A 20,305-nucleotide genomic window follows, 5' to 3' on the forward strand; every position below is an offset into this window, starting at 1 on the left:
AAAGTTCAATCTATGGCGGTATTGATTTATCCCATTGATCTATTTATATGTATTTGCCTCTATACACAGGTGACATTATCTACAGTGGCTCCTCCTTGAATGGGTCTTTGTGCTTTCAACTGATTTGTGAAGTTGACTGTTCAATGATTACAAACCACTGGCCATGTTCCACAACATCAACCCCAACATCTACATCACCAACCCCAACAACATCCACAACATCATCCCCAACATCTACAACGCCAACCCCTACTCCAACAAAAAAGCCACCAATATGTGAATTTGATCCACCACGGGAGGTTGGTAAATTAAATGCTTATTTTAAATTAGATCTGTGCATAATGTGATATAGATATGATGTTTATTTTAATAGAGAGGAATTGAACTGTGATTGATAGAAATAAACAAGTACTATACTTCTTAAAAAACATCCTATGACCATTCATAGAGCAACAGTTAAATTGACTCCATAAGGCACTGCAGTACGTGGGCTTGATGCAGAAGGACATTAAGCTCTGGGTGGGAAAGGCTTACATGACTAAGGAAGAAGAGCCTTTTTACGTGACAGCATACAGAAAAAATAATCTAGACAATGAGGCAATATTCAATAGTCCAGCAACTGCATCAGCTGTATATCACTTTTCAGTAAAGACATATGTTTACATCTGAGCATGGAATTCGCCAGCACAATTTTCTAAGGCTGGACATTTCCAGTATCTGTATAAAAGGATCATGGATTTGACACTGTCTTTCTGCAGTACAAACCAAAGTTGTTTACATTTATTATATTCAGGTACTTTCTCTATCCTGAGTGAGCTCACAATCCAATTTTTTGTACCTGGGGCAATGGAGAGTTAGGTGACTTTCCCAGCATCACAAGGAGCCACAGTGGGACTTGAACCCAGTTTCCATGGTTCTCAGCCCACTGTATTGGCCCTTGAGCTATTCCTCTACTCCTTCTCCTGAACCATCCCATTCATGGAGATAAAGTTTAGCCATAAAGCAAATAATTTTTTAGCATGTTGCCTATGTATAGAGGGCAAGTAAGCACCTCTTTTGGGGCTAAGTTCTTAGAACACACGAACTGCCAAACTTGTGGCTGAAATTGGAAGTTGGTATAAATTTACACATGTATAATATATGTTACCATGCACATTTTATAAAGCAAACCTGTAAATAGCAACTGTGCCTCGAACATGCCTATACCAGAGTCAAATACAAATCTGTACATTGCCATTATAGGAAAAAAGTTCCAGGAGGATCCAAGTTAGTGTCAAACAACTTCATTAGTAGCTATGTTGGTACACAATATTGACAAGAAAAAGCAGCACTGGGCCTTCAAGAAAGAGACAATGGCAGTCCTTTATTGTGAAAAAGACCCGGCACGGGCCGTGTTTCGGCGCACAAGCGCCTGCCTCAGGGGTCAAAGTGTGTCTTGACCCCTGAGCAGGAATGTTCAGACAGTCTGAGTAAATTGCCAGCCACCACTGAGCATTTGTTCAATCATACCAGACGCTGTCTGTGTGAAAACTGAGCAGAAATAGATTCCAGACCACAGTTGCTCATGGCAAATGCTACTGCATTGCTTTGGAACTGCATCTCAGTAATCCAAGAATTGGCAACTATTATGTCTTCTATCGCATTTTATTTTGTAATCACCAGTGTTTGTAGGTTTTCACAGACCATCGCCTATACAATAGGACTCCTGAAGAAGGCTACGCAGCTGAAACATGGCCTGTGTTGAGTCTTTTCTGACTGGGATTGTGTTCTGGAATCTATTTCTGCTCAATATTGTTACCAACATAGTTACTAATAAAATTGTTTGACATCAGTTTGGATCCTCCTGGAACCTTTTTCACCTCTGCCCTTTGGTTTTTTTGGTTGCTGACTTGTGGAAGTGTTAGTTTTCCTTTCTTGTTTGTGGACTTCAGTTGCCATCATATGTACGTAAATGTGTGGGGTTATTTTATAAATAGGATTTAGTGGCATGTGCACACAAAAAAATCCATTATAATTTTACCCTGATGGAGGGCAGTTCTATAACAGGGCAATCAGTCTATTAAGGAAAATAGGCACCTACTTTCCTCTGTAACAGGTGAAATGGGTGCCTATAATTTTGGCCTAAGCACATGCCACGTCCTTTATATACATTCTCTTGTGTGTAAAGGAAGTGGCAATTCTGTTGCTTGACTTGTGAATACATTGTCAAGAATTAATCACAGCCAACTGAGGTCTTTTTTTCCTCCATTTATGCTCCTCCTGCATATTTATTGATTTGAAGGTTTCTGGTTTAGTGTAACATATACTACTCCATAAGTTTATTTATTTATTTATTTATTGTGACATTTATATAGTAACATAGTAACATATTAGATGACGACAGAAAAAGACCTGCACGGTCCATCCAGTCTGCCCAAGAAGATAAATTCATATGTGCTACTTTTTTATTTGTACTGTCCTCTTCAGGGCACAGACCGTATAAGTCTGGCCAGCCCTATCCCCGCCTCCTAACCACCAACCCCGCCTCCCACCACCAGCTCTGGCACAGACTGTATAAGTCTGCCCAGCACTATCCTCGCCTCCCAACTACCAGTCCCGCCTCCCACCGCCAGCTCTGGAACAGACCGTATAAGTCTGCCCAGCACTATCCCTGCCTCCCACCATCGGCTCTGGCACAGACCCTATAAGTCTGCCCAGCACTATCCCCGCTGCCCAACCACCAGCCCCGGCACAGACCGTATAAATCTGCCCAGCACTAGTCCCGCCTCCCAACCACCAGCCCCAGCACAGACCGTATAAGTCTGCCCAGCACTAGCCCCGCCTCCCAACCACCATCTCTGCCACCCATTCTAGGCTAAGCTCCTGAGGATCCCTTCCTTCTGCACAGGATTCCTTTATGTTTATCCCACGCATGTTTGAATATCCCACATTATCCCAAACAACTTTGAGTTCAATGTGGCTTACAATAAATAGTATAGGATACATAATGAAGAATAATGCATAAGAAAGTAATCTGTTGTGAGAATCCAATTTTACAATACAGTATCATATACATACTGGGATAACTATGGAAGTTTCACATTTTGTAAGATGTCTAATGTTCTTTTTGAAGGTTATGTACTGTATATGGTAACATCATCAGCATATATGAATGTTTTGAATTCTGTTGTTTCTAGACTGTTACCTACTGGTGACATCATTTCATTAGACAGAATGGGCGATAATGGAGAGCCCTGAGGGATGCCACAGTCCGGTGACCAAGGAGAGGATAAAATTCCTTTCATTTTCACTTTGTAAGATCTTGATTTCAGGAATCCTTTACACATGTAAATGTGAGTCCTGCTCTTCCCAGACTCCAACTGTGTACGCCTACTTGTAAAGTAGTGCTATTATTCTAAACATTTCCATGCATAATTAGAATGTAAATGTTAGCATTTGTGCGTTTTTCTCTTGCACTAAGTCCATTTTTACCAAGACTATAAAAAAATGCTTTTTTCTGTTATTTTGTTTTCTGGCCGTGCACTAGCATTCGACCATTTTTAAACATTACCGTGGCAGCACTTGCACCTATTTTGTAGGAGGTGTGGGCTCCAGTGTTATCCATGTGCTAAATAGTTAGCATGCGATAATGTAGATGTGTTAACTGGTTAGTGCAGGAATGCCTACTCTCCATCCTGACATGCCCCCTCAAAGAAATTAGTGCATGGTTAGCAATTGCACATGGCAAAACTAACACAGAACACTTTAGCGTGTCCTACATTAAGCCATTTTTGCTGTGTTAGGGTGCATTAGTGCCTAAAGCATATTAGTGACTTATGTGGCTGAAACATTTCCATTGTCCCTGCCAGAAAATTCAAATGAAGGAACTAATTTGTAATTCTGTCAGGTACTTGTGACCTGGATTGGCCACTGTTTAAAGCAGGATACTGGGCTGGAAGGACCATCAATCTGAACCAGTATGGCTATTCTTATGTGGCCAGCACATGATGTCGACTAATCGCACAAGTTCTTTTCAATATTGGCCCAACTGAATTGTTATCCCAATTCATTATAATTGTCTCTTTTTCTTTGTCATGCAGCAAAATGAAACCTGGATGCTGTGTAACTGTACAGAAGCAACATGTGTTGAAAATAATACAGTAATAATCATTCCAATAGTGTGTGTTCCTCCACCTATGATACAATGTGCTAATGGCCGACCCCCGGTACCGGTGTTGGACGATAATTTGTGCTGCTGGCACTGGGAGTGTGACTGTAAGTTTATTCACATAACTTTTTTGGCAGCTGGACATCTTGGGGAAGGACTGTATATCATTTCATCTTTATCACTGCTCCCCATTCTGCCCAGTGTGGGTGAGGAAATGGGGAGGAGGGGGGGGATGTTTACCTGGCTACAGTAATATGGTGCAGGTGTCAGTTGTGGTTTTTATAACACTTATATTTCAAACCTTTAATGGGCTTGCTTCCAGCTTGCTTTGATGGGGAATTGACTAATCAGTTTTGCTTCATCTGTTCTGTATGAGCTGGTACCAGGTGGTTACTCTTGGGTGAAGGCTGAAGGCATTTATTGCAGCTCAAACCTACAGTGGTTATTAACTCTAAGGTAGCAGGAACAGCCTTGCTCTGATAGATGCTGGAATGGAAAACATAAGTGGTTAGGAGAATGAACTTCCAAAATGCTGCCAGATTTAGCCAGATATTGACACTGAGTACTGGATCACCTGATTCTATAGAAAATATAATAATTCATGAAAAAATGTTAAATTAACAGCAACTCCTGATAAAATGCAAAACTATTTACTTCAGGAGCAGATCAGAGCTGGAGGATATGAGGGGAGGGAATAGTAAGTGGCAATGACAGATTTGGCTCGAAGGGAGAAAGAGATGGCTATGTATGATGGCTGAATACATTTTTTTTTTACTGATATTCAGCTCCCTAGTGCCCCAAATGTATTATTCGTATACAACCAAATACAAATAATGCATTCAGGGCACTAGGGGGACGAGTATTTGGTACAACCCCAGATTTTACAGGATTGTTCAGGGAGGGATGCTATAACAATCATGATTGTTGACTATAACTATTTTAATCATGGTAGGGGCCCATGGTGTAGCCAAAAGTCAATGTTTGGATGGACCAATGGGTAGAATGGATGGGTATGACACATTTCTTTTCCACCTCTTACTCTTCCCACTCCTTGTCCCAACCACTTCCTCACTCAACTTAAAACTAAAGGGAGTAATATTCAACCAGCAGTAGTCAGGGTTTTTTTTTAATGCTGACTGCCATTGCTGAAATTATGTCCCAACATTCATTGCCAGGCTGTGTCCAGGGACTAGCATTAAATATCCGGGTATGTACGGCAGATGACACTTAACCAGATAAGTGCCAATATTCAGCTATTAACTGATTAAGTTGAATTGGCCAAACATAGGACTGCTATTTTTGTGGTCCTATTTGGCTGGTTTAACTTAACTGGTTAAAGGCTGAATATCTGCATTTATCCAGTTGTCATCTCCACCTGACTATGTCTCTGGACCGCCCACACAATAGCCAGTTTCAGCTTTAGTGGTTAGAAGGGATATTCAGTAACACTATCTAGTAACTGCCAGTTAACTGGGCAACAGATTTGCCAAAGAGCATGGATGGCTGATGGAGAGATTTAGCCACATCCTTAGCCCCACCCAGTCACATCCCCAGCTCCACCAAGTCATACCCTCAATAGCCTCCTACTCTACTTGTTGACTCCACCCTCAACAGATCTGGCTGGCACCAAGAAGCCACTTCCCTTTCAGGCAGCAGGAGATGGCTTAATAAAACATCATCTCCTGCTGCCAGAGGACTAGTCTTCCTATAAGAACTGTGAGATTTTGCAGCGTCACGAAACTGGTCCTGTGGCAGCAGGAGATGATATCTTATTAACACATCTCCTGCTGCCAATGGAGGAGGAGGATGCTCAGAGGGAGATCTTCGCATCCCAGCAGGAGTGTGGGAGACTTGGCAGGGCTGGGGCAAGAGGCTCTCTTACCAGTTAACTGGCTTTAAATATTGACTCCTAAATATCATAGATGGCGGAGATCCCCAAGCCCAGCCAGCTGAAGACATCTACAGCCCACCCTAACCCCCATCAGAAAACGTCAGGGATCAGTGACAGCGCTCCCAGCCACTGATGCTGGCGCCCGTGCACGCTCAATTCTCATGCATGAACTAAGCATGTGCAAGAACTGAGCATGTGTGGGCACCAGTGTCAGTGATTGAAAGCCCCGCTCCAGACTGCTGCAGTTTCCTGACAGGGCTTATGGCAGGCTGCATATGTCTTCAGTTGATGGGGCATAGGGATATCTGCTGGCTACAACAAATGGTGTACCACTGCTGGGTGGGTCTGAGCCAAAGGTGGATGGGTCCAGGCCATCCCAGGCCCTCACAGCTACTCTTCTGGTGGTGGTGGAGGCTTAGGATCCTGAAAGGTAATGGTGGAGACAAGGCTGAAGGGTCACCTATGGTGCCTAATTCCCATGTACCAGCCCTGGGAGAAGGGGAGAGAAGAGGCAGGAGACAGCATGACATTCAGGGCCAGGAAGGGAGGAGAAGGCAGCTACAGTAGCAGATCAGAGCCTGAGAAGGAGGAGAGATAGTTGCAGCCGCAGATCTCTGGGAGATAGAAAGAAGTCAGTAACAACCAATCAGGTCCTAAAAAAGTATGAAGGCGGAAGAAGATCTTGCAGTGGCATATCACTGCCAAGATGGGGCTCTAATGAACTGGTAAACCATAAATGTAAGCCTTGTTAGACAAAAAATACAATAAACTTGGGTCAGAAACCCTGTAGATTTCCTAAGTCTTAATTCACTGATTCATTAATGAGATTCCTTTTGTTGGACTTTTGGATACAAAAATAAAATTCATAGTTTATGTATGAAAACATATCTGAAGAAGGGATCTATGGGCTCTCAAAAATGCATATACTACAGCATCGTTAGTGTGGATCTTTTATGAGGTATCACAGCCTAATTAGAGTGCAATATATGGAGGCAAATGTACTTGCAAAGATAATTGGGTCTAGAAATGGTTGAGCTAGGAGTGGAAACATATGAATAAGGTCAAATGCAAATCAGGTGGGTTTCAGCCTGGTTTGAGTTTGATTAATTTTCAAATTTTCATCAAATTGTCTGAGGAAATTTGCGCGATGAATTTGACTGAATTGTATAAAATAAATCTGTTCTGAGATTTCTTGCAAGAAGTAATTGTATGTAATTACATTTTCTACTGTTCCCATCATAAAAGCTTTGGGTGTTGGACAGCAGAAAACAATTCAATGGAAACAAGTCTAGTAACTCTTGAACTAATTTGACAAAGCTGCAGAATTCTTGTAGATTTAAAGGGGCTGTTATTCAAAGTCTTTCTGCATCTAACTTTGAGAATTATGCTCATAAATTGGCCTATTTGAGAATTCAGTAGGGCTGAGTGCATAACATTTCACTCAAAATTTCACAGAGGACCTGATATTCAGCCGACCTCTGTCGGCATTAAACTGGAAATTTAATGCTGGGCCGTGTCTGGACACCAGCATTGAATTTTTGGGTTTGTGGAGCTCCAGTTAAGGGGTCCTTTTACTAAGGTGTGTCAAAAGAGGGCCTGCACTAGCATCATCACATGTTTTTGATGTGCGCTGAAGCCCTCTTTTACCACAGTGGGTAAAAGGCTGTCTTTTTTACTGGAACAGATATGGCCATGTGGTAAGTGAACCACTTACCACACGGCCATTTTGTTTTGGGGGGGGGAGCACTTACCTCCACCCATCGAGGTGGTGGTAAGGGCTCCTGCACTAACCCGGTAGTAATCAAGCAGGGCACAAAGCCCAGTTACTGCCAGGTAAGCACCAGCGCTACAAAAATAGAAAATGGCACACACTGGGGGTGGGAACTATTGCCGGGCTCCAGCAACCAGTTAAGTGCCACTGAAAATTAGTAGTTAGCCCCAATAAGGCAATTTAACCGTCCAGAAGCTATTTCTGGCTAGTTGAATTGCGTTGAATATTGACCCATAAACTCCTAAATTTAGGAGCATAAAAAGTGGGTGGGAACAGGGGTGGATTTAGGGCAGGGAAAATAAGTTAGGAGCTTAGCACTAGTTTTTAGTACAAGGCTTATAAATAAAACTCATAAATGTAGGCGAACGAATGACGGGCCTAAATTTATGAGCATAACTTTTAAGCTCCTAAGTTAACGTGCATTTTCAGCTGAAAATTTACACTCATAAATTTGGCTGAAAATAGGACACAAATGTAAGAGGCTAACTTAGGAGTGTAAATTTATGAGCTCAGCTCTTTTTTTGGCTATCGGGCCTGAAGAAATTACCAGTCAATATACAGGCAGTGGCAGTCAGCATTTTTGTAAACATTGGCCATGCGGGCTGATTTAGATCCAGATATTCAGTGCTGGGCCATTTCCAGCACTGAATATCTAGGTCATTGGTAGCTGATGGAATTTATCCAAGTACTGTTGATCTTCAGTGCTGGTATTCCGATAGCTGCCCAGGCAAGTTAGAACTGCTATTTATGCCATCAAAGCTGCCTGAATAGTTATCCAGGCACAGGCACTGAACCTCAGTGGTGCCCGAATAACTCCTGGCTCTGCCTTCATTTCGCTCCCAGAACACCCCTTCACTAACCATATGCCCCCAGATTCTATATATGGCACTGAGACTTTGGTGCTTAAAATTGAGCATGATGCGTGTGCATCGTAATTAGCTAATGAGCCATTAACTAGTAATTAATTAACAATGACAGTCAATTATTGCACTTAATTGCCAATAATTGGGATCTGCACGCACATCTGCTGTGTGCTATTCTGTAACCTCGTGCACCTAAACATCCTAGCGTGTGACTCAAAAAGGGGCATGGCCAGGTGAGGGGCAGGGGCATTCCGAAAGGTTGTGCACGGGGTTATAGAATAGTTCCATTTCTACTCCAAAATGCCAGAAGTTGGGCACTGGTATTTACATTAAGTTTTTGCCACTGTTCTCTCTAAGCTAAGTGGGAGTCCTCCAACTGCATTGCTGCCAGTGGGGGGTGGTGCTTCAATATTGTGTTTTCAGTTGCTAAGGACAGGCAGGTTCCCTGAAGTCCTGCAGAGTTTGCTTGTCTCTCACTATTTAAAATGTGATAGTGAAATAACACCTCCCACTGGCAGGACTGTAGGCGAAGGACTCTCACTCAGCTTAGAGGGAACAGTGGTTTCAGCTGGCATAAATACTAAAGCCCAACTTTGGGCGTGGCAAGATCACCAAAAAGTGCAATACATTTTATGTTGCTTATCCTAGAAATAAGCAGTGGATTTTCCCCAAGTCCATTTTAATAATGGTCTATGGACTTTTCCTTTAGGAAGCCATCCAAACCTTTTTAAACCCTGCTAAGCTAACCACCTTTACCACATTCTCTGGCAATGAATTCCAGAGTTTAATTACACGCTGAGTGAAGAAAAATTTTCTCTGATTCGTTTTAAATTTACTACTTTGTAGCTTCATTGCGTGCCCCCTAGTACTAGTATTTTTGGAAAGAGTAAACAAACAATTCACATCTACTCATTCCACTCCACTCATTATTTTATAGACCACTATCATATCTCCCCTCAGCTGTCTTTTCTCCAAGCTGAAGAGCCCTAGCAGCTTCAGCCTTTCATCATAGCGAAGTCGTCCCATCCCCTGTATCATTTTCGTTGCCCTTCTCTGTCTCTTTTCTAATTTCACTATATCTTTTTTGAGATGTGGCAACCAGAATTGAACACGATATTCGAGGTCTGGTCGCATTCTTAATTCAAATGCCATTGAACATCTGCCTTGGACACAGTCAGTGGGAGTTAAATGGGAAGGATCCACTCCTACCCACTTAACTCCTGCTGGATATTGACCCCTTATTTCTTTATAGTGCTTTTCAGAAAAAAAATGTGCACATCTCTAGACACCAGCTTGTGATCAGAATTAAGATTCTTACAGTCCTACTCTAATTTGACTCTGTACTGTAGTATGAACTTTGCTTTCTGATGTCTTTACAGGTTACTGCACAGGCTGGGGAGACCCTCACTACAAGACCTTTGATGGGTTGTACTATAGTTACCAAGGAAACTGTACCTATGTTTTAGTGGAAGAGATTGTCAAAAATGTTGACAACTTTGGAGTTTACATTGATAACTATCACTGTGATGCAAGAGATCGAGTCTCCTGTCCACGCACAATTATTGTGAAACACGAAACCCAGGAAATTCAAATAAAAGCTATTAACCTGATGCCCATTAAAGTAGAGGTAAGAGAGTTGTGCTCATAGTCACTGCCCATTGGCTTGCTTCAATGAGAAACAGGGCTCCTTTTTCAAAGTAGCGCTACTGATTAGCGGAGCGCTGAATACAAAGAAGCCCATTCAATTCTCATGGGCTTCGTTGAACTCATAATGCTCTAATTAGTAGCATCGCTTTGTAAAAGGAGCACACAATTGGACACTCCTGTTTTGCTCTCATTGAATTTGTAAATGGATATACAAGTAAAAACTATGCATACAAGTATCACTTTGCAGATTTTGCCAAATTTTCAAAGCAAAGGTATTCACATTGGAAAACAATACACCAATGCACTGACATTTGCAGCTGCTCTTTGAAGGGCACCAGTTTTGGGGGTTAAATTATGCTGATACATTTGAATTTTTAAAGGAATGCACATTAACCCCCCCTAATTCTGTACAACGCACTATAAGGTGCATGTGCAAATTTGGGGGGTCTGATTTTCAGTTACGAACACAATTATAGAATAAGAGGGCTCTGCACTAAAACTTAGGCATGGGCATTCGTACCATGTTTTTATTGCTGCAATTGGCCACATCTAAATGTAGTCATGAACCCTGGACCTAAGGGCTATTCTCTAAACCACCCCTAACTTTAGACATGGTTTATAGAATAGCACTAAGCATTTTTTTTCTCGGCACTGATTTTTTAGGCACCATTTGTAGAATTCACCCCTAGGGGCACCAAAATAAAGCACGTAGCAATATTCTATAAACCGCACCTAGGTTTAGTGGTTAAACCCAGGGTTTGCACCTACATTTAGATGCGGTGCCCCCTCTTTCTATAATTAGGCTCGTAATTGAAAACCATGCCCCCAATCCACCCCAAACCGCTCATGACCCTCCCATTTCTGCCCACCTTTTCCAGCTCGTGCTTAAATTTATGTGCATACATGTTAATCAAATCTAATTAATAATTGCTTGCTAATTAGCTCGTTATTCAATTAAAATGTTCACACAAATTTGGGTGCACACACATTTTATAGGATCAGGGGGTAAGTGCAAATCTCTCCCCAAGCCTGTACTCAGGAACACCTCCTCAAACAGTGAGTAAACTTAAACATGTAGGCTGTATGTTCATACATTTACCTGCATATTGAGCAAGCAATTCTATAAGAGGCCATTTCTGCATGCAAAGTACTGCCAGTAGCATACCTACCTTATATGGCACCAGAGTAGAGCACATGCCTCCCCTGGGCAGCACACACACCCCTCCTTCAAGCAAGAGGGTGTGCGGAGCAGGCAAGTGCTGTCGGCTCTGTCGGTCCCCTGCCCTCTCAGACATCAACTTCCTGTTCCAGGGCAGGGGACCAGCAGAGCCAACAGTGCATGCCTGCGCTGTGCACCCACTCACTGATGACACCCAGGGTGGACTGCCCCCACCGCCCCGCCCTAGGTATGCTAGACAGTACTGCTCTACTTTTGAAAATCACCTTCTAGATCAGAGGTTCTCAACCCAGTCCTCAGGATATACCCAGCCAGTCAGATTTTCAAGATAACCACAATGAATATGCCAGAGATAAATTTGCATGTGCTATCCTGAAAACCTGACTGGCTGCATGTATCTCTAGGACTGGGTCGAGAACCCCTGCTCTTGATATGCATTGATGGAAAGACAGTAAAGATGTCCAGATTAAACCATTGGATAATATAGCAGTCTATGAACAACAGAGACTATGATATGTTACCAAAGATGGCACTTTGGACACATTTATCTGTTCTTTCCCTATGCGCTTTTTTTAATCCCCCTTTTCTGATTGGATGAAGAAGGTCCTATTATTTTATGACATTAAAAACATAACAAGAGAATCAGTACACTGTACTCTTTGAAAATCAATGTATTCAGCTTTCTATCATTCTCATCTTGCCAGGTATTTGTGAACAACCAGAAAATAGCTACACCATACAAGAAATATGGTGTAAAGATCTATCAATCTGGTATTAATTATGTGGTAGAAATTGCAGAGCTCCAGGCAAACATTTCTTTCAATGGTATGGCCTTTTCCATTAAACTGCCCTACAAACTTTTCGGCAACAACACTCAGGGACAGTGCGGTAAGTATGTTTCATTTTTATATTGCAGTATTTTACATTTTTATAGACAATTCACCACAGTTAGGATCAGTACATCATGCCAATCCATTGTGTCTTTAAGGTCATTTTCATTCATGTCTCAACTGGACCTGTTTTTACATTTCAGTTACTAATATCCAACCACATCTATGGAGACGTGCCACAAAAACTGAGGATGTAGCCAAAGTTGAATTTAAATTGTTCTACTTATAGGTTAAGAAAAAAACTTAAAGATAGTCTGTAGGATAAGGAAATGCTTAATGAGATGAAAACTGCATAAATAACAGAGACAACAATATAAATATCTAATGATTGTTACCATTTGGCAAAATTGGAAATATGTATATGTTTTTTGGAAAGTTGTAGTAATATACCAAAGTTTTGGTATAATTAGAAATGTTTCAAGAGTAGCTACTGGAATCATCAAATTTTAGATGATATTTTCACCTATTTTTAGAAGTAAGAATTTATACATTTGAGGTTGACTGAAATTCTGGACTGGTCTTCAAAATAAAAATATATAAGAAGCCATTTGATTCAGGCTCTTTATGAAATCACCATCTTTTTCATTTCAGGGACTTGCACCAATAACCAAACAGATGACTGTATGCTAAAGAGTAGAGAAATCATATCTAATTGTGAAATTATGGCAGACTCCTGGATAGTTAACGACCCCACTAAACCACACTGTCCTTCACTTTCTCTTACTACATTGCCACCAAGAGTTACAGTACCACCACCCAGCTGCACACCTTCTCCTCTCTGTGACCTCATCAATGGACCGTAAGTATCCTGCACATGTTTAGTCAAGTATATCAAGTCTTGATGTGTGATTGTAATAAGTTTCTTTAACTGTAGCATGTCATGGAACAGAAATAATGTCTTTAATGTCAACAATGTACATTTCCCCAAATTCTATGTATGGCACCTTAACTTGTGGGTGCACAACTTAATTGATTAACATGCCAATCAGTGCCAATAATTGGTACTTAACAACTAATTAGTGGCGCTAATTGGCTTTAATTAGAATGTACACATACAACTTTCTAGGCTTATTCTACAACGTGGCACATGTAAATTCTAATGCGTCAAAAAAGGGGCATGGAATGGGTAGGTTGTGGGTGTTTTAAAAAACTATGCACAGGTATTTAGGCCTGGTTTTAGGTGGCCCAAATGTGTGCGCCTAAATTTTAGTCACAAGAACGGCACATGAGCATATTCTTTAAACTACTAGACATACGCAGTGCTGTACACAAACATGTAACAGCCAATGGTGCTCAATTTCAAAGCATATTGACATCTCAAAAGGCTAAAATGGACATCCATGTGCTTGGAACGTCCAAATCTTGATTTTACAGACAGAATAAGGACATTCAACACTGCGGAATGTCCAAACTGCAAGGAAATGTGTTCTGAGCAGCACTAGGTAGGGCCTGAAATCTGGATGTTCAACAATGATTACTGAAGGGCAAGAAACATCCATGTCTAAAAAGGATGTCCTTATTTAGACCTGTTTCAGGAACATCCATGTTACAGAATGGTGCTTTGATTGAGCAGCTGATCACTGCAGGGATTAAAGAATGATGCTTCATTAATCCTCAGTGGTTGCTGTCCCCCTCCCTCTCCCCTGAAAGTGAAACCGGCAGGGGACACCAGACTCTATGACAACTTAAGATATTATGAGTATTCTTAACAAAGCAGAAAGCAGATCTGAGGAGTAGCCAAGTGGTTAGCGCAGTGGGCTACAACCCAAGGCACCCAGGTTCAAATCCTATTTCAACTTTTTTTTTAAATCATAAGTTGAGTGGAGGAGTAGCCTAGTGGTTAGTGCAGTGGACTTTGCTCCTGGGGAGCTGTGTTCGATTCCCACTGCAGCTCCTTGTGACTGTAGGCAGGTCACTTAACCCTCCATTGCCCCAGGTACAAAATAAGAACCTGTATATATGTAAACTGCCTTGAATGTAGTTGCAAAATACCACAGAAAGGCAGTATATCAAGTCCCATTTCCCTTTCAGATACAGAAAAATAACTACTATACCTGAATGTACAACACTTCAATAGCCTTCAGACTTGCAGGTGTCATATATATGTAGATATTTTTCTGTTCCTGGAGGATTCACAATAACAAAATAAAAAAGTTAACATGAGATTTAAACCTTGGTCCCTTAGTTTACAGTCCACTGCACTATCCACTAGCTAGGCTGACCCTCTGCTCTGCATGGACATCTGTGAGGCCATTTTGTAAGAATGCTGCTATATAGACATCCCTTGTTTTCCCTGTTCAAAATTTGGACATTTCAATCTGTAAAATGGCTGTTCATGCTGGATGTTTCCAACACATGCATGTCCGTCTCACATAAACAGGCTGTATCCTGTATACATGTGCTTCCATTTGGAACATTCTGACTTGGATGTTCCAATTCTGACTTGGATGTCCTTTCAAAAATGACCCTCCACCCCTGCTTGATAGGGGTTACAATCTATTTCTCTCAGACAAACAGGACAAATAGGGGATTTAGAGAGTTTCATGATGTGAATGATTAGGCAAATAAGAGTTAAGAATTAAATCAGTCCCCCTCCGAAGGGACACCACCTTGTAAGTGGTGGAAGGGCTTCCGTGTTTCAGTGACTCAGAAGGCTATGCTGAAGGGTTACCCATATCAGACAGGCCTCTGAGGAGAAACCAGACAAAGAGTGTCTCAAACTGGAGGATCCAAGATGACATCGAGGGAGGATGTACGTTAGTTGAGTTCCCGTTTTAAACCAGAATACCTGAAGAAGTAGGCGCGCTCCCCAGAGAATGGGGAAGAAGAAAGGCAAAGCCGTGGTGTTGCCCTCCTCGAACACGGCTGGGGTTCCCACCACTTCTCAGTCTACTTTGGAGAGACTCGGGGTCATAACGTCGGGGATATCGGTTCCTGCTTCGGGGAACAGCAAGGCTTTATTGCCGAATCTCAGTGGAGAGGGAGTGACTTTGAGTCCCCCTGTTGGCATGACCTCTCCAAGACCCAGAAACAGTAATGCTTCGCTATGGAGGTCGACAGTGGAAATGCCCGAAGTGGGTTAGGATTTTCAGGCGATCCGAGGAGGTCCTGGCGCAGCATTGACTCCGGATAATAAACCAACTGGGGGATTGGAGAGTGAGCTCTTCCCCCCGAAGATATCTGGAGCAGTTTCTGTGGAGAAATTGGACCTGGTGAAGCCAAACAATGTCACAACGGACGCACTATGGGAAGTGCTGCAGAGTGTGAATAACTCTCTTCTTCAGATGTCAAAAATTTTTTAGGAATAAATATGTGATTATATCAATACTTATCTAACAAAGTGGAAGTCCAAGATAAAAAAATAAAGACTTTGATTTCGGAAATGGTTTCTCTATGAAAATCAGTTAATCTGGTAATGAAGGACAATTTATGTTTTTGGTAAAAAATTGGAACTTCTGGAGAACCAATTAAGGAAAAATAACTTGAGAAAGATAAATTTTCCTAAAATACCCTGTATATAGAGTTATATTATTAGTGACTTTTGCCTTTGATTTAGATAGGAACAATGTTTTGAAATTGTATTTCCGACATATGGTTGATAGTTTTTTTTGGTTCAAAGATAAATATATTTCCTGACATATCAAGGGAATTGCAGACTAGGAGGTGTGAACTCCTGGCTTTTAAGCCAAGAATCATTGCCCTGGGTGGGACCTTCCTAGAGCGATTCCCTTGTAAGTGTTTTATTTCCTGATTACTTATTTGTTGAACCCAGGAAATTACAAGAGTTTGTGGAGTTAAAAAAACAGATGAAGAACCCTCTGCAGCAACTTCCTTTAAGCTACCACTGTACCGGCTGCAATTACTGATTAACCTTCCTCCCGCTGAAAATATGAATTGTAAGATTAACCATTCAGTGTTTTTCTTATTTTCTTTGAGATTGTTTTCCTGATCTTGGATCCCCCAATTGTGGACTAACAAAGATGATATTTTTCCTTAATGTTTGTTTTAATTGATATTTTCTCTTTTCTTTCCCATTTATGTATTGGACATAAATGTAATATAAAATGAATAAATAAAATAAAAATAAAAAAAGAATTAAATCAGTCTTAAAAGGTGGGCTTTTTGTCTGGATTTGAATAGGGCCAGAGATGGATCATGATATTCAGATCGTGGGAGTCAACCCGGCCACCTCCCATGATCAGCATTGAGCCTGGATATTGAATTCTGGGCCGTTTCCAGTGACCGACATTGGATATCTGATTTATTTTTGACCACTATAAACTTAGCTGGCTAGGTCAATATTCAGCACTGGCCGGCTAAGTTCATAGTGGCAAAGATAGGCCTGCTATTTACGCAGCACAATTTGGCTGCATAACTTAGCCAGCCAGCATTTGAATATTCATGGCTAGCCGGCTATGTTGTGCAATGTGGAGGGGCATAATTGAACGGGGCCACCGATCTATAAGGGCAGCCATCTTCAAGGTCGGCCCCATAAAGCGGCGTCCCAACCATATTATTGAAACAAGATGGCCGGCCATCTTTCGTTTCGATAATACTGTTGGAGCCAGCCAAATCTCAACATTTTGGCCGGCTTTAGAGATGACCGGCATTGGTTTTCAGCGAAAATGGAAACTAATGGCGGCGATCTCAAACCCAGCCAAATCCAAGGCATTTGGTCGTGGGAGGAGCCAGCATTTGTAGTGCACTGGTCCCCCTCACATGCCAGGACACCAACCGGGCACCCTAGGGGGCACTGCAGTGGACTTCCAAAAATTGCTCCCAGGTGCATAGCTCCCTTACCTTGTGTGCTGAGCCCCCCAAATCCCCCCAAAACCCACTCCCCACAACTGAAGGGGGGCACCTACATGTCGGTACAGTGGGTTTTGGGAGGGGGTTGGAGGGCTCCCATTTACCACCACAAGTGTAACAGGTAGGGGGGATGGGCCTGGGTCCACCTGCCTGAAGTGCACTGCACGCACTAAAAACTGCTCCAGGGACCTGCATTCTGCTGTCAGGGAGCTGGGTATGACATTTGAGGCTGGCATAGAGGCTGGTAAAAACATGTTTTTTAATTTGTTTTGGGTGGGAGGGAGTTGCGGACCACTAGAGGAGTAAGGGGAGGTCCCCGATTCCCTCCGGTGGTCATCTGGTCAGTTGGGGCACCTTTTTGAGGCTTGGTCGTGAACAAAAAGGGACCAAGTGAAGCCAGCCAAATGCTCGTGAGGGCCAGCTTTCTTTTTTCCATTATCGGGCGAAGCCAGCCATCTCGTAACCACGCCCCCGTCCTGCCTTCTGTACCCTGCCGACACGCCCACTTGAAGTTTGGCCGGCTCCACGACGGAAAGCAGTTGAAGATGGCCAAAACTGGCTTTCGATTATACTGATTTGGCCGGGTTTAGGAGATGGCCGGCCATCCCCCGATTTGTGTCGGAAGATGGCCAGCCTTCTCGTTCAAAAATAAGCAGGATAGCCAGCTAGCCACTAACCATGAATATTCAGTGGAGATAGCCAGCTATCTCCCACTGATTATTAGTGGTTAGAAGGCCAAATGCTATTTAAGCCAGCCCTAAATCCATCCCTGTTACTACAGTGGTAACAAGGGCAGATTTAGGGCTGGGGAAAAAAAAGTTTGTTTAGAACTGAATTTCAGCACTAAGCTTATACATTAGGTTTATACATTTGGGCAAATGAATTACAGGACTATATTTATAAGCATACGTAGGAGCATAAATTTAGGAGCTCAGTTGTTTTGAAAACTCCAGTGGAACTGGAAACTGATCAATGCAAATTGGCAGCAGAAACCCTTGTCCTAACATATAAGGACATCTTGAATATGTTCTTTTTCTTTTTATTATATGTATTATACTTGTGTGTCACAAGGTCTTCCAATAGAAACTCAAAGTGACACATATAATCATAAATGCATCAAAATACCATTTAAAATTCTGTACATAAATATAAAAATCAGTAACATAAACATGAAAATGCATCAGATAAAATCAGCATTTGAAGGCTACAGAAAAGATCCAGGTCTTAATTACTTTTCTAAAAGTTAAGGATTCCTGCAGTAACCAACTCCAAAGTTGGGGTGCCACAACTGAAAAAAAACCCTTTTCCAGGTCTCAACAAGTTTTATCTCAGTATAAGTTGTAATAACATTGATAATGCCCAGGGATTAGCTCTATAAAATGTCATCAATTAATACTCGGAGAACATTGAACTTGTCGGCTCTGCTGCCACAGAGGCCTTCACTCAGTAAGATATGTTTATTTTGTTGAAATAAATTGACTGAATTCATATAGGTGATCTCTTGCCTCAAATATATGTGCTCTGATTTAGGGAAATATTATAAATGTCATTGCATCATCGATCTGGAACTCTCAGAGCCTAACTAATGTCTTCTTTGTTTCCTGTCACAGGACCTTCAGTGCTTGCCATAAAGCTTCTCCTCCAGAGGACTTTTTCCAGGCCTGTGTTTTTGACAGCTGTCATGTCCCCAACTCCAACATTGAATGCACCAGTTTGCAGCAATATGCCTCAGTTTGTGCTGAGCAGGGCATCTGTGTTGACTGGAGGTACCAGACACATGGAACATGTGGTAAGGAACATGCTAGCGCTGGGATACAGGGTGTACATAGTAACTAGAAAACATGGGAGATGCAAACTGAGGATCTATGGCTTGCAGAAGATAGTGAGAACTGTATGATACTGCTAAGTTGCATGCATCAACCAGGCAAATGGGTAATGTAGATCACTAGTGTAGAAATGCATATGGTGGTGAAACACTGCACGATGCACCACGCATGTGACCCAATTTAAGAGGCTGTTGAAGACCTATTTGTTTTTGTTAGCATATCCTTTGATGCAATATAAGTATAGGTATAGGGCTGTATTCTATAAATGGCACCTGAAAATTCCATGTGGAAAAAAATACGCCTAGGCATATTCTGTATAGTACACCTAAATTTTAAAGAATAGGCGTATATTTCCACATGGTATATGGAATAACGCTGAGCATCTCTCCATGTGATCAAGTGTAGTCACGGCCATTTACGCCAAGTTTTATTTAGCGTAAATACCAATGCCTAAATTTGGTGCAGAGTGGGTGTATTCTATAACAACATGCCCGCCCGTGGCCACATCCCCTTTTCAACTATGTGACTTAGAATTTAGGCGTACCACATTACGGAATACGTTCAGTGAGTTGTGTGCATAAATATTAATTAATGCCAATTAGTGCTGATAATTGCTTGTTAACGTCCAATTAACAGCGCTGATTAGCTAGTTAACCAATTAAGTTGCACACATTGTTACAGAATATGCTTTGATTTCTAAGCGGAAGTTAAAGCAGCTTATATAGAATCTCAAGGATATGTGAATAAGTTAACCATATTCCTTCATGTAGCTATTCAGAAAGATATGCAAATATGCCTAAGCTGCTGATACAGACAGATGAAAATATAGGAATATGTTATCCATTCATTTTTAGGCCTCCTGTTTCTGATTTCAGACTTATCTAGCTGAATATTGTCACTGTCCAGATAACTTTTGGTCCCGCCCCCCCCTCCCCCTGAATACTCCAATCCCTCCTATATTTATACTGAAATATTTTGGCTGCATATTGACTTACAAAGACAAAATGTATCTGTTGCCAGCCTGACATTTTTAGACTCAAACACTAATGCAGCCAGCAATCAATGCTTATTGCATATCAACCAAATTGTGCCACATTAGGCGGAAGCCAGAATTCTCATGGGTTGAGCTAAATCATATTATCATCACACAAATCTGGCTGCTAAATTCTGTAAGAAGTGTGCAGTTAAGATCAGTATTGTAATTGCTCTGTTCTATCTTCACTGTTTCAGTGTATTTGCAATTGCATGCTAAACTGACAAAGGCCCTTACATTTCTTGGGTTTT

At 41.7% G+C, this 20,305-nt stretch overlaps 1 protein-coding gene across 1 annotated transcript in view; it reads left to right on the plus strand.

Annotated features, from left to right (window-relative positions):
• MUC2 (mucin 2, oligomeric mucus/gel-forming) overlaps window positions 1-20,305 on the plus strand; it is a 222,657-nt gene that overhangs the window by 166,356 nt on the left and 35,996 nt on the right. The window contains 6 exon segments of the mRNA XM_030202464.1: window positions 70-299; window positions 4,080-4,254; window positions 10,052-10,299; window positions 12,201-12,384; window positions 12,978-13,185; window positions 18,806-18,984. Coding sequence (XP_030058324.1) covers window positions 70-299; window positions 4,080-4,254; window positions 10,052-10,299; window positions 12,201-12,384; window positions 12,978-13,185; window positions 18,806-18,984 — 1,224 coding nt within the window.

This window comes from Microcaecilia unicolor, chromosome 4, assembly GCF_901765095.1.
Source record: "Microcaecilia unicolor chromosome 4, aMicUni1.1, whole genome shotgun sequence".
NCBI lineage: Eukaryota > Metazoa > Chordata > Amphibia > Gymnophiona > Siphonopidae > Microcaecilia > Microcaecilia unicolor.